A 20,123-nucleotide genomic window follows, 5' to 3' on the forward strand; every position below is an offset into this window, starting at 1 on the left:
TTGTTTTCTACAAAGTCATTAAGTTCTCTACTAGTCATACTATGCAGTTCTCCATGGCTTTCATTTTACCTTTAAATAACAAACTCAGCATTATCTAACACAGTGCCTCTAAAAATTCAATCAGAAACACTTTCTTCCCAGCCCATATTTAATCTTAGCACTTGAATAGTATTCTACACCTTCAAAGCAAGCGCAGTAAAAATATTTAAGCTAATCCTCACGACACTTCAAGATCTACATTTTTAAATGATTTAAAACAAAGCGAAAGATTTCTAATACTAAGAAAAAAATCATTCTAAAAAGGGGAAATAAATACAACATACATTCATTATCGTGAACATGCATATGAAACTCCAGGCTTGCATGAGAGACAGCATAGCCCACACGAGTGAAGATATTCTGAGATGTGTTAGTAGTAGAAAGGCAGCGCTGCACACATAATGTCTCAAAGAAAAAGCACTCCCAAGAGCACCTCACCAACCCAGCTTCATTTGCAAACCAGCTTTTATCAGCACATCCCACTCCTTCCACACTCACCCAGAACAAAGCTCAGCTCGGTCTCCTGAGTGCAAAGCTGCTGGAGTAGGAAGCAGCTCCCTCCCCTGGATCTCAGCCACATCAACCATGGATGGGGCAGCAAGTAACCCCAATAACCCACCCCACCCTTTCCTGGGAATCCTGGGCAGCTGGGACTGTCACAATCAGAGCTTCTGCTCTGCAGCTGGTTGGCAAAGCCAGTGTAGTCTTGTCCTACCTGCTCACTCCTTTAGTAACTGTGCTAGGTTTACAAATTCTGTGACAGCTGTATGCATTTAAGCATTTGAAGATCGGGTTTTCAAAGGTATTTAAGTATTTAACTCATTTGCTACAACCAAAATCAGACACCTAACTCTCTGCAGCTGTAGGCCTTAATTCTGTGCAAATATTGTCTCCCAGCTCGTTAGTTAATCTGATTATTTGGCACAAACAACTCGTTTGTGTTACTTTCTCCAGTCAGGTTCTTTTTGCTTCCTTTCCCTGGCTCTCTTGGTGTGTGTTGGCTCCTTCTTTCCTTCATGTTAGATTACATAGCTCAAATTGATCCCCACTTGTAGCTTACTGCTGGGACTCCACTTGGTATCTCATTTCACATTTAATTTCTTTTTGAAGTAGATGCTATAAAACCAAGGTGGACAGTTGGGATCTAATTTAAGCAATCAAACTATGCTGATACTGCCATCAGCTCACCACTTACAGAGACCATGAGAAACTCTTCCAGTTCATAAACTGTCCAAGTTTATTAAAAACAATTTTGTTGCACCTGGCAAGGCCACCCCTTTCCCTCCCTCACGTCTCTCTGGAAAAATACTTCAACCACACAGGAGGAAAATGTGCTCTATGAACTTGTTTAGGACTGATAAAGCAAAGCTCCTCAGTTCCTCCTGCAGACACAAAGGGTCTGGGGCTGCATTTGCAGTGATGAACGCTGTTCTTAACCACAAAGCCACCCAGAGCAAATCACTGTAGAGTCACTCATACAACCAAGTAATCCCTAACTTCCCTTATCTTGATCAACTGAATAGCCAAATGGAAAAAATCAACAATCTCTTTTCTTGCCCTTCTTGCCAGTTGTATCTGCTATGTCAGAGAATCTCTCCCAAATCCTTTCATACAAATTGTTTCCCAGATCTGCAGAGCTGAAAACTTGACTGCAAAAGGGAAAGATGTGGAAGGCAAAAGACACAGATGTTTTTCCTGAGGAAGTTTAATTAATTGTGTTTATAACATATAAATGATGTTAAAATTCTTTGGGAGTGCCAAGTTCTTATTTACTATCACAAGCAGTAATGGAGAACAAGAAATAGCATGACCACTGTACTTGGTGGTGATTTTAGGTTGTGACTTAGGTGTTCTGTAGCCTTTTCTTTCAACAGATAATCACAGACCACATAATACAATAGTGGAAAGCTCTTCTAGTGCAAATAAAGGATGGGGGGGGGGACTAAAAAAAAATGCTCAATTTCTGCCCCCTCTAATATGTTTCTATGGTATTGGAACCTCAACCCACCTTTTAGCTATTCATGTCCATGCTGGTTTTATTCTGTTCTGGAAATATCTTTGTTCCATTAGAAGGCACTGCTCCCAGGTGAAATAGATAAATACAAAGGATGAGTTGGCAATTAAACATTGCTTTTCTTCCTCCAGCTTCTACAGAGGGTTTGTCCTTGCTGGCAGTCCCAGCTGGAGGACCACAGTGCCATCTCTCTCTCTGAGCAGTGTTTGCAGCACTGTTTAACCTGCCTTGGCCACAGGACAGAGTTGCTGTCAGGATGAATTATGTTGGTGAATGCTAAGCAGGCAATCATTGCAGCCATTGTGCATCCCAGCATCCCTTTTATATAGCTACAAACAGTTGCCCCACAGCCATTTTGCTGTGGCCATCCTGTTTCAGCAGCACCTTAGTGAAAGAATGTGAAATCCCGTTAGTTACCATCCTGTGTGCAGTGTGATTGAAATACTGCAGTCTGTAGCATGCCAAAACAAATGATTCCTGCAGAAACAATGGGGCTGGAGTACAGTGGAATGCAGGTGAGACAAACAGGCTCAGCTGGCACAGCTCTGAGCAGCTTTGCTGGTGAGAACATTGGGCAGGCTGGTAACACAGTGCTGTGTTCTGGGAGCAAGCACAAATGCCTGCAGCCAGCACTCCTGACTGCCACCAGCTACCAGCCTGAGCAGAGGCAAAGGTTCAGTGCCTTAAATAGCAAAGAAGAGATTTCTCAAAGCAAGATGGGAACTTTCTGGGGAATCTTGCATATCAGGCTCAGGAAGCTCAGCCCTAGAGATGGTGAGGTTAAATAGGTTGCAAACTGTGTGACCACAGAACTGCAGAAGCAATCTTGGTGTGTTAGGTCTGTGCACTGCAGAAAATCACTGATTTTTGTTCCCACAAGCAGTTATGCAGTTAAGCCAATATGATGTAGAAATTGTCTTTGTCAGCCTTAGGTTGCAGGTCATATGAGGTGGTGATCAGCCTAAAAAGATGTGTCAGGAAGACGTGGGATGAAGAAGATTACAATTCCAGCTAGTCCTGTGAATTAAAATTCAGTGAACCTGTACAGATACTAGTGAGCAGTGCATGACATCATGCAAACAGAGTTTAAAACACAAACCCAGCACATCCTTTCCCTTTGTCTCTCACAAGACAAGGATTTTCCCATACAATCATTAACTCCAAAAGGAAATTAATTGTTCTTCAGTGATTTAAGATTAAGATCAAAGCTACTAAAGCAGCAGCTCAGCTGAAGTGAGCCAGTGCTTAGGAAGAACACATGCTACCAGTTGCACACTTGGAGACTAATTTACAGTAGTGCTGAGTGCTCTCAGTGCCAGCTGCAGCCAGGTGCCATGGGAGGAGATCAGCACAGCAGAAGATCAGGCTCTTTGATTTAAAGAGCCACAGAAAGACTACCTGTGGGATCAAAGTATGGATGACAATGACTGTCAGTAAGAGTCAAGCATTTTGGAAACACAAGTTGAAGCCAACAAAATAATCTGATCTATGCCCCACTCCTCAGAAAGGCATGAAATTCAGCACTCTAATAATCTGGGGGTAAAAAACATCTGTGGAGAGGAAAAAGTGGTGTTGCAGTAGCTGAGTTTTTAAGGTGACTGCTGGACAGATGCTTGATGGGTGTGCCTAAAGGAAGGCTATTATGTCCTCCAACTGGTAAAACCCATCTCTGCAAATGGTTGGTGTAGGAATTCTTGTATTCTTGCAGAAGATAAAGCACAAGCAGATACACACACAGCCCTGTGACTTGTCTGCCCAGCTGTTCAGCAGTTTCCAAATCTGCATAAATATAATAAATCGTATTTTACTACAAAATATATTCACTCTAGCACCCATAAATACGACATTTTATTGCAGAATCTTAATTCAAGGGTATTTCTATGCCCTCATTTAGTAATTGCCTCACCCCCTGACAGCTACAGCTCTATCAAGATGATCCTAGTAATATTCATTATATAGTTATTTATTAAAACTATGTCACACTCTACTCTTTCCCCTTTCCAACCAAAAAGGAAACGTGGCTAAAGCTTTGTGGTTTTGGTAAAGACAGAGGAGGAATTGAGTACACCAGGAACATGCTACAAGTGCTTTGGGTTTGTAAATTCCCACTTGTGTCAAACTGCAGGCTCTGGATTGGATCAATGACATCCACAAACGTGAAAATGAAGGAAAGTATTTCAGATTGTTTTGTCAAGCTGGAAAGATTCAATGCTGACCTTCTTTTTAACTTTGCCCTTCCTCATCCTCAAGACCATGAAACAGTGGATAATGCCTTCACCTGTGCCCTGCTGCAGTTTCTCGATTGTGATCAATTTTTTCTGCCTCTGGAAATGCAGAGGGAGCCTGAGTAAACTGGACCACAGCAGTATGTAGCAGTAAAAAAAGCCTCATTCTGTTGGATGTAAAACATAAAACTGGGAGAGAAAACTAGTTTGTAGCTCATCCAATATTTTTAAGATAAAAGTGTCTCCACCTGTCCTATCACTTATAACAAAAGTTGATATATCTACATCTGGAAAGAAGGATGCTCCCAGAACCTGTGAGAATCACTGCACATCCACATGAAGCTTTTCTTTTCTCTTTTCTTGTTTTTCTTTTCTTTCAGTGTGATCCACACCATAAATCTTCCAAACAATAAACTCCCAAAGCCACCCTGATTGCTTGCGTTCAGAAGGCAACTGCAATGTACTGCAGAGGGAGAAAAAGCACAAGTTAATAGAGCCTCAAACACCTTTAGATAATAGAGGCTTTCATCTGTCTGGAGAAATAGATGGAGGCAATGCATTTAACCTGGGAGAACAACTCCAAGATAAGCTTCCCCTTGGAAACTGGACACAGAGAAAAACAAGGTTATTCCAGAAGGTAAATAGGATATTCAGAAGAGGCTTGGAGGACAGCACATGGAAAGGAGGTGCAGTTTTCTAGTTCTTCAGGAAAGATAATCTCTCATGGCTCCCTAGTCACTGGATGCCAAATACTGTGATAAGTACATTGCTGGCATGCTAAAACCCCAATTAAACAGTTTATCTCGTCACACCAATGTCAAGTCAAGTCTCACACATTGCAGTAACACATTTTGAAAAAACAACATTTATGGCTCTTTGTGGAGAGGAGATGGATATAAATGCCCATAATTTCTTTGCTGTGTTATGCATTAATGCTTATTATCAGTTGTTGCCAGAGCTGAGCAATTTGTGAATATGTTAAGCCACCCCTGCTGCAGCCTGTAGATGCCTTGAGTTTTGCCTATATTTATGCAATTAAGCAGCATTTAGGTTTCCACTGCCAGGGGTGATTTCTGTGGTAATGTGTTGTGAGCTTCTCTCCAGGACAGGCTTTCAATAATAAAGATTCAACTAAAGTTTTAGTGTAAACACACTGTTGAACCTTGAGGATTAAATGCACAAGATTTGAGCACTGAAAATAAAGGCAGGTTGGGTATCTGCCTTGTTTTTTCTTGGCTGGCTGAGCAAGCTTTGCTGAACAGGAAATGATCTTGCTATGAATTTAATCAGCGTCGCATTTAGTGTGCCCTAAGTTTCACATCTTTCCATATTTTCTCTGGCTGTAACTGTTTTCCAACAGCTGTTAGTGAAAACTGCAAGAAAAAAACCATATTCTGATAGCCTCTTAAATATATACCCACAAATCTCTATACAGCTTCTCATATGCCTTGACACAAATTTGGATCAAATGGACTATAGGTCCTACATGTCCTCAATTTTCCCTGTAAGAAATTGAAGGAAGAGGAATAATTAGAAAATAAATAGCAGTATTTATTATTTTTAATAAATAGCAGAACATATAGAAGAATATATTCTTCTATATTCTTCTTGGAATTAACAGGTTTCTCTAGGATAAAGAAGGGCATAATAGTGCCATTAAATTTTGCATGTTTATGATGGATCATAAAGCTGAGTGCAAACCCTTGTGCAAAGCTCCCACTGAGGCCCACATGGGATGTTTAATGTCATTTACCCATAACAGTCACACTTGGCATAAAACCTAATCAGTAAATTGATAAAATACACTGAGGCTACACTTGCTTAGCTTGAAATATCCAAAGTAAATGTCTAAATAGTGGCTATGTCTGACCAGAATGAAGCCAACACAGTTTACTCCGTGCCTCCAGGTTCCCAGCTGCAGTCCCAACAAGCCTGATGCACCTTGCCCAGGAGCTTGGACTGCAGTTGAAACTGAAGACCAGCCAAACTCAAGAAAATGTATGTCTTTCTAAGCACCAGTTTCCTTAAGCAACTTAAGGAAAGGGTTTTAACTGATGCACTTGAAAAAGAAATGTGAGGAATTTATGCTTTTCCTCAGCTGATGTACAGGGAAAATACCAGATAAGATGGATCAGGTAAAAAGTTCTACCCATTGCAGTTAAGAGAAACTGGACACAAAATATTTGCAGAAATTGTTTGTTTTAAAGTGCAGTAATTAAACCTGTTGTAGCCATGTCAATGTGTACATGTTTTGAGGACACTGTACTCTCACCTTTCAGGGAAGAAGCTCAGGGCTTGCAAAAGAAAAAAAAATCAACAAGGAGTCTACCCCTCGTCCCTGAACAAGTGTAGCTGCTTTCTGAGTGATGTAGATTGGCATACTTGTAGAAGGGTGGTCCTTCATTCTCTGCATAACCACCTTATAAAACAGCAGGCATTGCTGAGGGCAGGAAATCAAACTTGATGTGCTGATGGAATATGGCAATTCCTAGAGCACTACCAGTGGTTCATTTCCATACAAAGTCCTCCAGACAGCCAGATAAGAATTTCACCCTCCCCTGGATATCTCTGTCAACAGAATTTGCATGGCATGCAGTATTTATGGCATCCTTCAGGCATTCCACAGGACTTGTCTCACACTGGCATCTGCACTTGCCCAGGTGCGTGTCACATTCCCTGACAGGTTATGGAGGAACCCCTTGGCACAAGAGCTCCAAGAGGCAGTCATGAGACTAAGTATCAAAATGTTTAGTTGGGATTATACTGAGACTGTAAAATATTATGAATTAGCCCTGTGAAAATACCTATTCAAGGCAAAAATTGAGACACAGCAGGCATTCCACATAAAGAAACCGTCTGGCACACCAATAGCTAATTGGTTGTTATCGTTTAGTATATTTGCAGAATGGAGCATAAGGAAACAATTAAGCCTGCATACCACTTAAAAGCTGTAAAGTGATTTTTGAAAATCTTGTTTGATAGAAAATAAGAGCAGCTTCCAGCCTGCTAAGTAGGCAATGCAGTTTTCTTCTGATGTTATATCACTTACGTAGCATTTAAAATCAGAATGCACACTCTTCCCCTACTTTTATTGTCAATTATCTTCTCTTTAATGAAACTGCATATTTTAGAGGGAGGAAACAATCCCACACTTCTAAAAAAGTGAACTGAACAGGGGCTGTTTACTTTAGTGTTTAGTAACATCAGACCAACTTCACACAAAGAGCTGGCTTGTAGTCTATTTCCTGAGCAGCGTTTTCCATTCAAATATGTGTTAGGTAGCATTTTCCCCCTCAGTTATTGGAAAGTATGCAAAACAAAAACTAGAAAAAATGTAGTTTTCATTTCACTATAGAAAGCATACACATTTAGGGGTTTATCACAAGTAAATTCCCTTTGAAATAAGGAACCGGCAGCCAAAGTCTAGATAAAGGGGGAAAAAAGGAGATATAAAGCAGTTTCCTCCCCTGTCAGCATGCTAAGCAGAAAATTCACTTGTTACTTCTAGCAAATATTTTCAGTGAGAGCAAGATGAGAGGTAAAGACAAAATACGTTTCACTGAGCTCTGGCAATAAAATATCTTCCCTTTTGGTAAGATTTACAGGGGGTTTTGTGTCTTTTTCCACTTGTTTGGGATGAAATCTATTTGTATATAACCAGCTTGTGGACACATCATCATTCTATGTATTTTATATACTTACACATTGCACATCCTTTTTGTCATCTCTAAAATGTCCTAGAAATGCCTTCTCCACCCACTTCCCCCACTTCAAGGAGTCCATCACAACAAAACATAATTCATGTGAGTCAAAAGAGATTTACTGAAACATGTTGCTAGGTTTTCTACTGTTCCAACACTTGTCCACATGTGCAGTGTATGTGCCCCTAGCCACAACTTCTTTTCAGAGCTCCTCACCATCTCCTCAAGGACTGGGATGATGAGTAATTTGTCTGCCCCCAGCACCAACTTCACCACAATGCTTCCTAATGGCTTCTGAACAGCCTGTCCATCTGCTGCCCCCAGGTGAGCTGACAAACTCTTCTGCAGCAGGGAACAGCCAGCAGCTCCTTTGGAATTGGAGCTGCAAATGCTGCTGAACGGCCCTTGCCTGGGTGCTGCACCTGTCCCTCCTTCCTCACGTCATTAGCTGTATTTTTATACTTCTGGCTATGCCACAGTGACACCAAAGGTGCTAAAGGATGATCTTGTGCCCGACCCTGCTCTTTCAGACACTTATGGACCATATTGGATCTCTTAACTATCCCAAGGACACACAGGCGTTATTGAATCTGGAAAAATACTCAGTAACTATTTTAAATTTACCTCTCCTGCACTCCTTGATCTGGACATATTGCTAGTGATTCCATTCCTCTGGCTCTAAACAGCGTTCTTCAGAGGCTATGTGCCCTCTTCATCTTCCGTTTTGGACATAATTTTCACCTCAGCTTGATATCCCACTCCCAGCACCCTGCTTGGAGCTGTTAGAGCCTGGTACAGTGCTGAATCTGGTTTTTTGCAGAGGTTGGGTTTTTTCTGTTTAGTTCGGGGGTTTTCCCCATTATTTTTTTTCCAAGAACATCTCATGAAATCCATAGCAAAGGCTATTAAGGGCCTCTTTCTCATATTAGTGTCCTGACCCCAAAACTGAGCACTGCAAGATGATCTACACTTTACAGAGTAATTGAATGAATATCACACATAGGAGTTTTTGCCTGAAGCTTTTGAGGTATTATATTTTATGGAGGCCTTGACACTTTCAGGACAAGTGTCAAAACCTGATTATAATTTGTTTTGACAATATTTCTGTTAAAATATATAGGGCATCACAAACAATACTTTTGACCTTGTACTGTTTTGAGATCCGAGAGCGCACAAGACTTCACAGCAATCTGTCAAAAATATTACTGTATCTTGAACATGAACTTAAAATTGTTTCTACAGAGCCATTTTTATATTTTATTTTTAAAACAAAAGGAAGACATGTAGTATTTGTCCCAAAGTTTAAACTGACAGCAATAATTATGGCTAATGAAGACAAAAGGACAAGATTTTATGAAAGTTTATCATTTTAACCTGACTGAATCATCTGATGTGTTCTATTTTCAGTGGGGATTTTATGTTAAAATAACCATAGCTTGCTACCATCACATGTAAAAGGGTTAAGGTTATTGCAAGGTCTCTCTCATCTGGAAAGGAAATTGTTTGGGTAAAACTCAAACAATTTCAGAGCTTCCTTCTTTATTATTAAAGCTTCCTTCTTTATTATGACATTAGATCTGGTAACATCCCCCTGCATTATGCATTGACAGTCTGGCAAGGAATTACTAGTACATTGCTGAAGATTCAAGATCTGTTTTTAAAATTTACTTTGTAATTCCAAGTGTCAGTTGAAAGAACCTGGTGTTATTATGGTCAAATATTTTATTGCAAGGTGTCCTATTAATCCAACACAAACACAAAGGTAATTTCTCTGGAATTTTCTTATGGAACAACCTAAAAACTGGCTGGTCACTACATACTCTCTTCTCAGATAAATCACAACCTTTAGAAGTTGCTTTTTAATCCAAGTTATTCTCATTAATTCACATCCATGTTTTTCATATTTGATCTGTTACATTCAGTAAATTTGTCCAGCCTTCACTTGGAAATACTAAGATATGTGATGCCTTGTTTTTGTGAATTATTATCTATTGGAATAATCTTAAGTAGGTTTACTTATGTTTTTAATTTAATGTCTGGCATTGTCTTCAAATAAGTTGTACCCTTTGTAACATGATATTTAATTAGAGGGAATCACAGACCTTTCAGTAAACAAAAGAGAATCCAAAATCTGAAGATCTGGACCAACTTGCACAGACCTCCAGCTGAAAGTCTGTGCAAATCCCCCTGTAATTCTCAGGGTGTTCATAGTAATTCAATAAACAAAAATTAAGTGTCCTACAGAAAACTGATATACAGCCTAGTGGCTTAAGAAGCAATAGATGGAAGGTGTGGTTCCTGTACACATTCACTTGTCTGTTGACAAAAAACACATATTTTGAGACATAAGAGCGGGAAAAAACCCCAACGAAGTCCATATAATAATTTTCAATAATAATTTAAAAACCTTAATTAAAAATCTTGAATTTCTGTCAGAGACATCTTTATCATAGCTGTCATTGCAGAAATATTGTGATAAACAATTTAGTAAAAGCATGTACTACCTTGGAACCCAGTTGCCCACCTGTGGTACCAGTTAGGAAGCTGTTGGTGCCTACAGAGCTGCCACTCCAGGAAGGCTCTCATACATTCTTTGTCACATCTGACTGCCCCCTGTATCAACACCATAACAAATTTAAAAGAAAAAAAATAAAATAGTGTAGTATTCAATAATTATAAGTGAAAAACTACTCTTAGACTTCCTATCAACTTATTTTGCCTCTATAACCAGATTTCATAAATTAAAACTAATCAGTAGCTCAGCTAAAATATTCCATACAACATCTTATGATTTTTAATAGTAACAAGCATAAAATAGTTATATAGGAAACAGCAAAACAGAAATTTTACACATCTAAATGCAATCTCTAGCAATTCAGGTCTTTTCTCGTGCTAATAATAGTACTGCTTAGATTTAACAGCAGAAGACAATTACATGTCACGGAGTGGCCTAATATAAAATGAGAAACTTGTAATATCTACAAGAAAAAATGACATTATTAGCATTGATAGCACAACCAATAATGTACTGTATTTCCATTACTTAAGGGTAGCATTTTTTAATCTATTCAGAGCAATCCTGGATATGAAGGTCTAATTCCTGGACACAATCTTATTACAGCATCCAAATCAACAGGACTCTTGCTGCCTTTCCTGTGCTCACAGGACTTGTGGGCACAGGCTGAGGACACATATTTGTTTAATTATAATGAAAATGTCACATAAAGAACAGGAAGGATGTTAAATCACCATACAAAGACTTAAACTGGAAGCTGGTAAGGTTTTAATAACACTCTGTTTGTGAATTATGCTTCCATTAACACATAAATGTATTACGGAGCTTTAGCTGGTATAAAGCAGTTTCTTATGGTTTAATGTATTTGAAATGAGAATGGCTGTACTTTGTGGTAACAGAAATACCAATTATGAATCAAACTCTTAGTTTCATTCACTTAATAATAGCTGCAGCTAAGGCAGATGTTTAAAGGCTTAAATTATAAGTATTGGTTTTGTTGTTTTGCTTTTTTTTTTAAATCCCATGGTGGTGTACTGAGTTCTAGCTCTAGATAGTACCTCTGTAAGAAAATTTAATATGGAAGAAGGGATATTTATTGTATGACAAGATTTTTTTTGCTCATGTAGGAAAGCATTATTCCATTTTAAAAATGCCTCATCATAATCCCAACCCAAGGGGAGCCATGACAGAGCCTGCCAGCTCAGATTTGTCCTAACTGCTTCTTTTCGGATTCAAATAGCAGCTTTCAAACTCAGCACCCATCCATATATCTGCTCTAGCTGGAAGTGAGAACATCCAGGGTTTACACAGAGGGACACCTTTTGGCCTCAGAGCAGCTGCCAGCCTTTCAAAAGCCACAGTGATTCTGCTTCCACAGTTCCATCACTGAGAATGCATCCACAATATTTCACGTAGATTTAATACTAAATGAAATATTAGCCTTTTCATCTTTAAGTTCTGTTTAGCATTTTATCTCAAATTGGCACCAACCCACCCCGCCATACAACTGCAAAGATTTCAGTCCCTAAGTCCATGAAAGCTGCAGTTAAGTGAGTTACTGCACAAGATCATAATTAAAAGTTTATTTGCATTGCACATAATCACAGTCTTACACTCTGAATTGTTTTACAATTACAGGGGTACTTATTAAAGGATTTGAACCTGCCTTGTTGCTCTTACATAATCCATCAATAAATCAATTTATTGTCAATGACTGGACTTGCCTGGCATAGTCTTCATAGCTGCCTATCCCAACAGTAAAACTCACTTTAGCATTCTGGGCATTTTAGGTCCCACACTTTAAAGTCCAATGCAACATAAATCCCTGATCATGCTGCAGCATCCCATCTTTAAAAACTTACCAGAGTGCCAACTGAAACCAGCCCCCTGTCCAAGCCCAAGGTTTGGGATTTGCTTCCATAGGCTCCAGCTCCACCTCCAGGTACTTCCATACACTCCCCATCAAACTTCTTTGAAGAAACAATATGCTGATACATTAAGAACCTCTCTAAATAATAGCCACACTGCTGTCTTACACTGCTGCTACCTCCAAGACTCTACCTTCTCAAGCCCAGAAAAAAAATTCAAAACAAACAAAGAAACCCAAAAGAAAACAAAAAATTACTAAAAAAATACATTTTGAAATCCTATTGAAATCTGTTTTCTGTTATGTTAACCACTGGCTAGCCAACATCCTTTCCTGGCCTTAAGGAGAGCAGCTGCTAAGAAATGGCCTTCAATTTGCTTACACTGCAAAGGCTTTTTTAGAGAATTCCCCTGCATGCAAGAGATAAGTTCCAGATGGATGTTATTTCATGTTATTCCCATATGTAAAACATTTTAAAAAATGCAAGTTACTTTGTATTTTAGCACTTTGCCTAAAGCTAAAGACCAAAGCTTCTCCTTTATTAAGAAGACAGCACATTAGTTCTGCTCATCTCTGCTTCTGCTGAAACTAGTGAAGTTACTTCCCATGTCCTTAGCCATTCCTCTATTGCACACTCAAGTTCCACCTTATTAGTCAGACATTTTTTCCAGGAGAAACTCCCATCTGAATGGGCCTCATGTGTTTAAACAAGAGGGGTCCCACCAGCACCCATCTCCTCTAACCCCCTTCTTGCTCATGGGGTAATGAATCTCCACAGTTCTTATAGTTCCATAATTATGGGTACAAGATGTAGGATTTCCTCCTATTTTTAAATAGTGCCAGCTCATCTCAAAAGGTTAAGAAAAAAAATCACCTCATTGTATGCAACAGATTAATAAAAATGCTATATATCAGCATAACAGGCAATGTGCAACTCTGACAGTTCTGCTTGTGGAAGAAGTTATGCAGACTCCTGGAGTCAGGCAGCAAGGACAGCTCTCCTCTTGCAGGCAAATCAAGTATTCCAGATATTTAGCCCTGCTTTCCCTTGTGTCAGCAGCTCCTGTGAGCAATCCATCCAAGCAAAGAGGACACTTTCTGTCTCTGCACAGTGGTAAACTTGAATAAAAGCACACAGGCCTCAGTCTATATGTGTAGATAATAAAATACAATTAGCAGGCAGGAGAGAATGGTAGGAAGGTCCCTCAGACTGGATAAAACTGTAGAAATGTCCTTGTTCAGTCATTTTGTTTGCTAGAGTTGCATTTGTGACACAGAAGTACTCAAGGCTGGGGGCTCAGAAGGGTCTGCAGAAGCCTTCCAAATTCCAGAGATGTGAGATGGGAATAGTTCTACATATCCAGAGTCAGCTGAATGAAGCAAACATCCAAAAAATCTCCTTTGACTTTGTGTTATCAAATATACACAGCAAGATTGTTGCATCTCAGCAGGCTGAGCTGACACCTCACAGAAACTAGAAGAGCATTCTCAGTTGCATTTCCGGTTCTCCTTCTCATCAGTATCTGAATAGGTGTGTAATGAATCCTTTGATGAGAAAGAAAAAAAAATACCATAAATTTATTTAGTGCCCACTTCTCCTTAATTCCTTACTGCAAGGGGAGGATCAAAGGATCCCAACCCATCCTTTCACCCACAGGACCAGGTAGTGTTACACAACCCCAACATCACAGGAGTATTTTGCCACACCAAGAGCTGCCCTGCTGCATGCCCTCTCTGCAGTTCCATCTCTCCTGAAAATCCCTGTGTGGGATTTTCCTTTACCTGAGCTGGAAGCTGGTGGTGCCTCAGGTGCCTGTAGAAGTGCAGCACAGCAGGGTCAGCTCTCACTGCTTTGGGGTCGAAATCCAGGACACGGAGCCCCGCGAGGCTCCGGGCGCGGGACAGGGCCACGTAGGCCTGGCCGCTCTCAAAGACACGGGACAGGGAGATCTCCACACAGTCCAGAGACATGCCCTGCCAAAGGCACAGAGGGCTGGCTTACACAGCAAACAAACAGCATTGGGATGTAGCAGCACTAACCTGTGAGTCTGTCCAAGGTACCGTCTTTTGATTTTAAAAGAAGGGAATCAGCAGAAAGCAAAGGCATTTTTCCACTGTCAGGAAATTTCTAGTAGACAGTAGGATCCACTAACTAACTCCAGTGAGGCTCTTCTTTTGTGAAACTCCATAAATCTCATCTAATCAACATAGCAGGGACAGAAATCCTGCTGGTTTCACTCTTAGTAGTTAAGTGGAGCAGGCACCTTTCTCAAGCAGTCCTCAGGGAGACCTGAGAGAGTTTGGGTTGTCCCAGGTGCAGCAGAATTCACAGCATGGTGTAGCTTAAACTGTGGCACAGGAATAAACTCACAGGTCACAGGTCTCCAAGACCATATTTATCAAGTATGAAATCTTATGGAAAGGAAGGAACTTTTAAAATATTACATTGTTACACTGAAAGTTATATTGAAAAAAATCCCCACTGCACACCACGAAAGGGTGAGTCCAGCCCAAAAGAGCACAGCTGTGGCTCCAGCAGCCTCCTCAGTGACACTGCAGAGCTCAGGTCCCTCATGCTCTCAGGGGAGCATGACCCTCATCAGCCCACAGTGATAAATAATGCTGCTGTATAGCCCAACTCCAACTCTGCAGATGGCAGTGCCCTTAGGGAAACCCCAGCATCACTGACAGCCCCACTCTCTGCAGCTAGACACATATTCTGGAGTTCCCCCCAGCAAGGGCCTTTCAGCTTTCCCCCCTGTTTCACCAGCAATACAAGCTCACCCAGGAAATAAGGTTTGTAATGGTGTAAAGGTCTACAGACAGCTGTACAACAACACCCACCTGACTCTTGTGAATGGAAATGGCCCATGCCAATTTTAAAGGTAATTGCTGACGACTCAGATGAACTCCTGATGGTCCTTTGATGACCCATTTCTCCATTTTTATGAGCTGTGTGACCCCACAGAGAAACCTCACCTTAGGCAGCCCTGTGGGAATGGGAGCAGGAAAAAAATCAGGGATGTATTCCTGACACTCAACAGCCAGGATGCCAGCAGCTAAAGAACACCTTTTTTTCTGCCTAAACCTAACTTAAATCCAGAGACAGTTAACAGCATGTCCTGAAATGATGTTTGACATCTACTTAAGCAGAAGAATTAAAGGCAGATATTTTACCAGTTGACGTGCAGAGAAAAATACATTTTGCAGGTAGCAGAACATTATTCTTTGAGAAAAACAAACAAAAATTAATCAAAACTTGCTTCAGCAGAACAAACAGGAAATTCAAATGAGCACACACATTTACATACAGACTACAGAACACAAGAGGCCTACAGATAGCTGTAGCTGATGCAGTGCCTGACATCACAGCTCGTGAGAGCCCCAAGCTTGCAGAGATCTCTCTGCTTTCCCTCAAATTATTACCAAGCTGTAAACAAATTAAGAAGTCATCAGCCACCAATGACACACTGTTTTATTATTTTCCCACTTCCTTCAACAAAAGATCAAAAGACTTACTCACCCTTCTGTTCACTTTCAAACCCTACAACAACACCTCGTGCCCCATTCACCAGCCCTTGAGACACATCAAGGTTCTTTGCTAACATCACCTACAGAGAGAAAGAAATATCTTCAATGCACTGCTTCTACAGCCTGTTCAGCTACCTGCAGCTAAACCTCTTGCCAGGAAGCATGAGCACATCAGGCTGATTTGGCCAAATCATCCTATCCTGCCTATTGCAGCACCATCTCCCATTTGATTGGAATTATTTCATAGCCTTTCCTTCCTAGGATTCCTAACTACATCATTTTACAGCACTGAACATTTTACTTGAGTTATTTCTCTGTGAGCTCAGATCCAGGGAGCAGTTTCCCCTTCACCAGGCATCATCAGCCTATGCTCATACAGATTCTGGGAACAGCAAAGGAACAAGTTTCCAAAGCAAACAGTACTACTAAGTACAATCCCACATCCTTTCCATTCTGACAGCCCCAGCTCAGAGCTAGGTGCCCAGTCCAGCAAATGTGGCAAGCTGTGCCCTACCTTTACAGGTGGGGAGGGCTGCTGTACCTGGAGCTGAGACTGCAGGCAATGACTGCTTATGCTCTCTGCTACTGGAAAGCTTCTAAATTTGACTGGACATGTCTGTCAAAGTCACAGCAATCACCACTGTCCTCAGGACATGGACCTGAACTCATCTTCTGTCTGGATAAGACTCTAAGCAGAAAAGATACAGAGATTGGGATCATCTGTTGGCCTGGCATTGTCATTCTAGACTGAATTGCATTCTAATATATTAATCTACTCTATACATTTCTCTGATATTCCTCCATTTTTCTTATGCCATTTGTTCTGTTCTATCACACATGTATGCACACACACTTACCTGAGCTCCAAGCTTTAGCTCAACTCTACCACCCACAGGACACTGAGCATCAATTAACTTCACTAGCATTGGGTCACTGTCCAAAGCCTCAAACACATGCACTTCTCCTGTTAAGGAGAGAAAGACAGAACTTATAACTGTTGAACTTACTCTACACAGCATTTCAGGAGGTTCAGCATTTATTTCTAACAGCAATTCCTTTTTTAACATCCATTCTGCTCTGCTGCTAGGAAATCCTCACACAAACCTAGTCACATCTAACAGCAGAGAGCTCATTATTGCCTCTCTTCCCTATCTAACTTCCAGAGCATGAAAAGGCACAGGAATGAAAGGTCAGCAGTAACTAAGAACTGAGCAGACAGCATTTTGAGCAGTTTCACTCACTACCAACAGCAGATTTCCAAAACAGACTAAGGAAGAATCCAAGGGCCAGCAAGGGAGACAAAAAATTAAATAGTCTTTAATTCAAGTCATGGCTGGATAGAACATGGCCTTTCTAAGATGCTATAGAAAGAAAAAGTAGGGGTGTGGAGGCAAGCAATGAGCTTGCTGTTTCTTACAAACCAGTGACATTGTGGCTTTTTAAACAAAAAACTGAATTTTTTTCCCCAGACACCTCAACTCCAACACACAGAGCTTGGACTGGTGCTGCTGTGATGACAGAACACTGGTCCCACCCCAGTACCCCCACTGCACCCACACAGAGCTCAGCCCCAGAGCCAGGAGCTTCCTCCACCGAGTTCACCTGGGAGCTGTTGCAAGCGTCTCTCGTTGGTTATTTCTACATCATCTTTATGGGTGCACAGCCTCGTAGCCAGGATCCCATCACGCTCAGACTTGTGAGCAGCTGTCTGCATCAGCTGTCTGGTAACCTCCTCTGTGCACCTGGTAGCCAGGAAAGGGGAATTCTTCTTTAAAGTGATCAGGGACAGGTTTGAGCAGCAGTAACCTCACACAGCTAGATCAGTCTGTGCAAGCCACAGGCCTCCAGAGAGGGCAGAGAAGGACACCTGCATAAAGTGAGAGAGCAGAGCCAGTGTGTGCCCCAGCCCTCCCAGCTCAGGATCCTTCGAACTAATTCACAGAAATTGCACAGGGACCCTAGGAAGTGTCCTTCCTTACCAGAGCAGCATATATGAAACCTATCTATGTTAACTAAAGCACTTATAGCTTTTGCCCACAGCCACACAGTCCTGACAGCATACAGAAAAGTGAAAAACTGCACCTTACTCTGATCCACCTGTGGGTAGCAGGGATTACAAAGAGAGATGAGTTTATCCTCACCTGCCTAAACGGATTGCACTCAGGATTGAGACAAAGGTCTTGTCAGTCTGTCTCCGCACTTCAGTCAGCTCCATGTTTACGTGGATGCATTTCCTCCAGCTTTTTGCCTGGAAAAATCATTCTCTTGTTAAGAAAGAGGCAGACTTGAAGTATGAGAATGAGTTTAGGAACAGTTTTGTACCTGGAAGCAGAACTTGGTTTCTTCATTAGCCTTGCAGACTGGGGGTAGCTGTAAGAAATCCCCACAGATAATTAGCTGAATTCCTCCAAAAGGCTCATCCCGTTTTCTGACGGCCCTAAAAGGGATAGAAGAGAAGTTTTGAATGTCTTCCAGAATCTGGACATAGTCAGGTCCCAGAAGTTACTTCTCAATCTGTCAGTATATTCAAACCTGGACAACTGCAGTGAAAGATGCTTATCCCCAGCCTCTGAAGAGCTCAAATAATTAAGCAGTGCTAGTACAAGACATTAAATTCACATTGCTTGCCTAGCCCAGAGGTCATTACCAGTCTTGGTTCTTTAGTGGCTGTTATACTACAGCTACTTCTCTCTGCCAATAGAGACCTTTTGGACAGAGCTGTATATTCTGGACTCAGCTCAGGAGATGGAGAGAACAACCCAAACAGCCACAGCTACGAGTGAGGAATGGACATGACCAAAATCTATCTCATGGTAAAGATCGACCCAGATGCTATGATTTCATGCTTCCTTACAGTCCTGTACCAGTAGCTGCCTTGTATCCATTCACAAAATGAAAGAATGGTAGCAGACTGGAAGTTTAGGGAAATTCATTTCTGCTAGTTTGACCTGACAATTGCTCACCTTGCCACCGCTTCCAGCTTGTCAAAGAACTTGCCATCCACCATTGAGATCTCGTCAATAATTAAGTGCTGGCAGGCCAGCCAGTGCTGGCGCACCCCTGGCCTCTCTGCCAGCTGAATGCACTGTTCCAGCGGTGCCTTCCCAGAGCCGATCCCTGCCACAGGACAAAAAAGCAAAGCTTTAGGATGCTCCCGATTCTTTGGGAAGGGAGTAAGAGCTCCCAGCCCCTCGCTGTCGGGCAGGCCATCACCTGCAAAGGCGTGGAGAGTAGTGCCACCGATGTGACAAGCCGCCACTCCCGTGCTGGCTGTAGCGTAGGTGATGTTGGGAGGGAGGGACCCCAAGATCCGCTTCAGCAGGAACGACTTCCCAGTCCCTTCGAGAGAGAAGCAACAGGTCAATGGACAGGACTTTCCCCCATCGGGGAGCCGATGAGAGTGGCCGGGACGCTCACCTGCAGAGCCGGTGAAGAAGATGCTCTTGCCGCTCCGCACGGCGCCCAGCACCGCCTCCTGCTCCGCCGAGAGCCTCGCCGGGGGCCGCCTCTCCTTGCGGGGCACCTGCGGGACAGGGGGGGCGCGCTGTGAGGCTGGGCAGGGCCGCTCCCCGGGGCCGCCCCCTCGCCCGGGCACTCACCTCCGCCGGGGGCTGCCCCCGCTCTTGGCGGCGGCCGGGGCTGCCCAGCAGGTCCCGCTCCTGCACCGGGCTGATCACGGAGAAGGACGGCGGCGGCCGCTCCAGCAGGCGGGGGCGGCGCGGCGCGTCCCGCGGCCCGGCGGCCACCTTGAGGCGCAGGAGGCGGAGGAAGCGGCGCAGCGCGTCCGGGGGGCAGTCGGACAGCAGCACCTGGGCGCCGTCCGGCCCCACCCGCACCGCCGCCCGCCCCTCGCCCGCGAACCGCGTGAAGAGCCTCACGGCGTCACCGGCCAGCACGAAGCTCAGCACGGCCGCCGCCGCGCCGCTGCCGCCGGCCACGCGCAGCACGGGCTGCCGCAGCTCGTTGCGGCCCAGCAGCACGGTCGCGTTCCGCATCAGGCGGCGGCGCGGGGCGAGGCCCCCCGGCAGCGGCTGCTCCACGGCCGCCGTGCAGCGCAGCTCCGCCGCCTCCATCAGCCCCGCCGGCCGTTCAAACGCGCCGCGTGCGCCGCCGCCAATCAGCGCCGGGGGCTTTAACTCGGCGGCCAATAGGAGGCGGGAAGGGCGGGGCGCGAGGCGGGGCGCCGCGCGGGCCAATCGGCGGCCTCGCCGGCAGCACGCGGCGTTGCCGG

At 43.0% G+C, this 20,123-nt stretch overlaps 1 protein-coding gene across 1 annotated transcript; it reads right to left on the reverse strand.

Annotated features, from left to right (window-relative positions):
- Positions 1–13,849: 13,849 nt before the first annotated feature.
- PIF1 (PIF1 5'-to-3' DNA helicase) lies at positions 13,850–19,965 on the reverse strand. Its single transcript, XM_054286112.1, has 11 exons — positions 19,492–19,965; positions 19,106–19,415; positions 18,856–19,009; positions 18,215–18,329; positions 18,034–18,140; positions 17,495–17,634; positions 16,750–16,856; positions 15,885–15,972; positions 15,206–15,351; positions 14,144–14,335; positions 13,850–13,906 (listed from the first exon to the last, which is right to left on the reverse strand). Exons 1-11 carry the CDS (start codon positions 19,963–19,965, stop codon positions 13,850–13,852), a joined length of 1,890 nt encoding a protein of 629 aa, XP_054142087.1.
- Positions 19,966–20,123: the final 158 nt, after the last annotated feature.

This window comes from Melozone crissalis, unplaced genomic scaffold (genome assembly GCF_028551555.1).
Source record: "Melozone crissalis strain CALT ecotype California unplaced genomic scaffold, PUWL_Pcris_2 ptg000045l_1, whole genome shotgun sequence".
Classification (NCBI taxonomy): domain Eukaryota; kingdom Metazoa; phylum Chordata; class Aves; order Passeriformes; family Passerellidae; genus Melozone; species Melozone crissalis.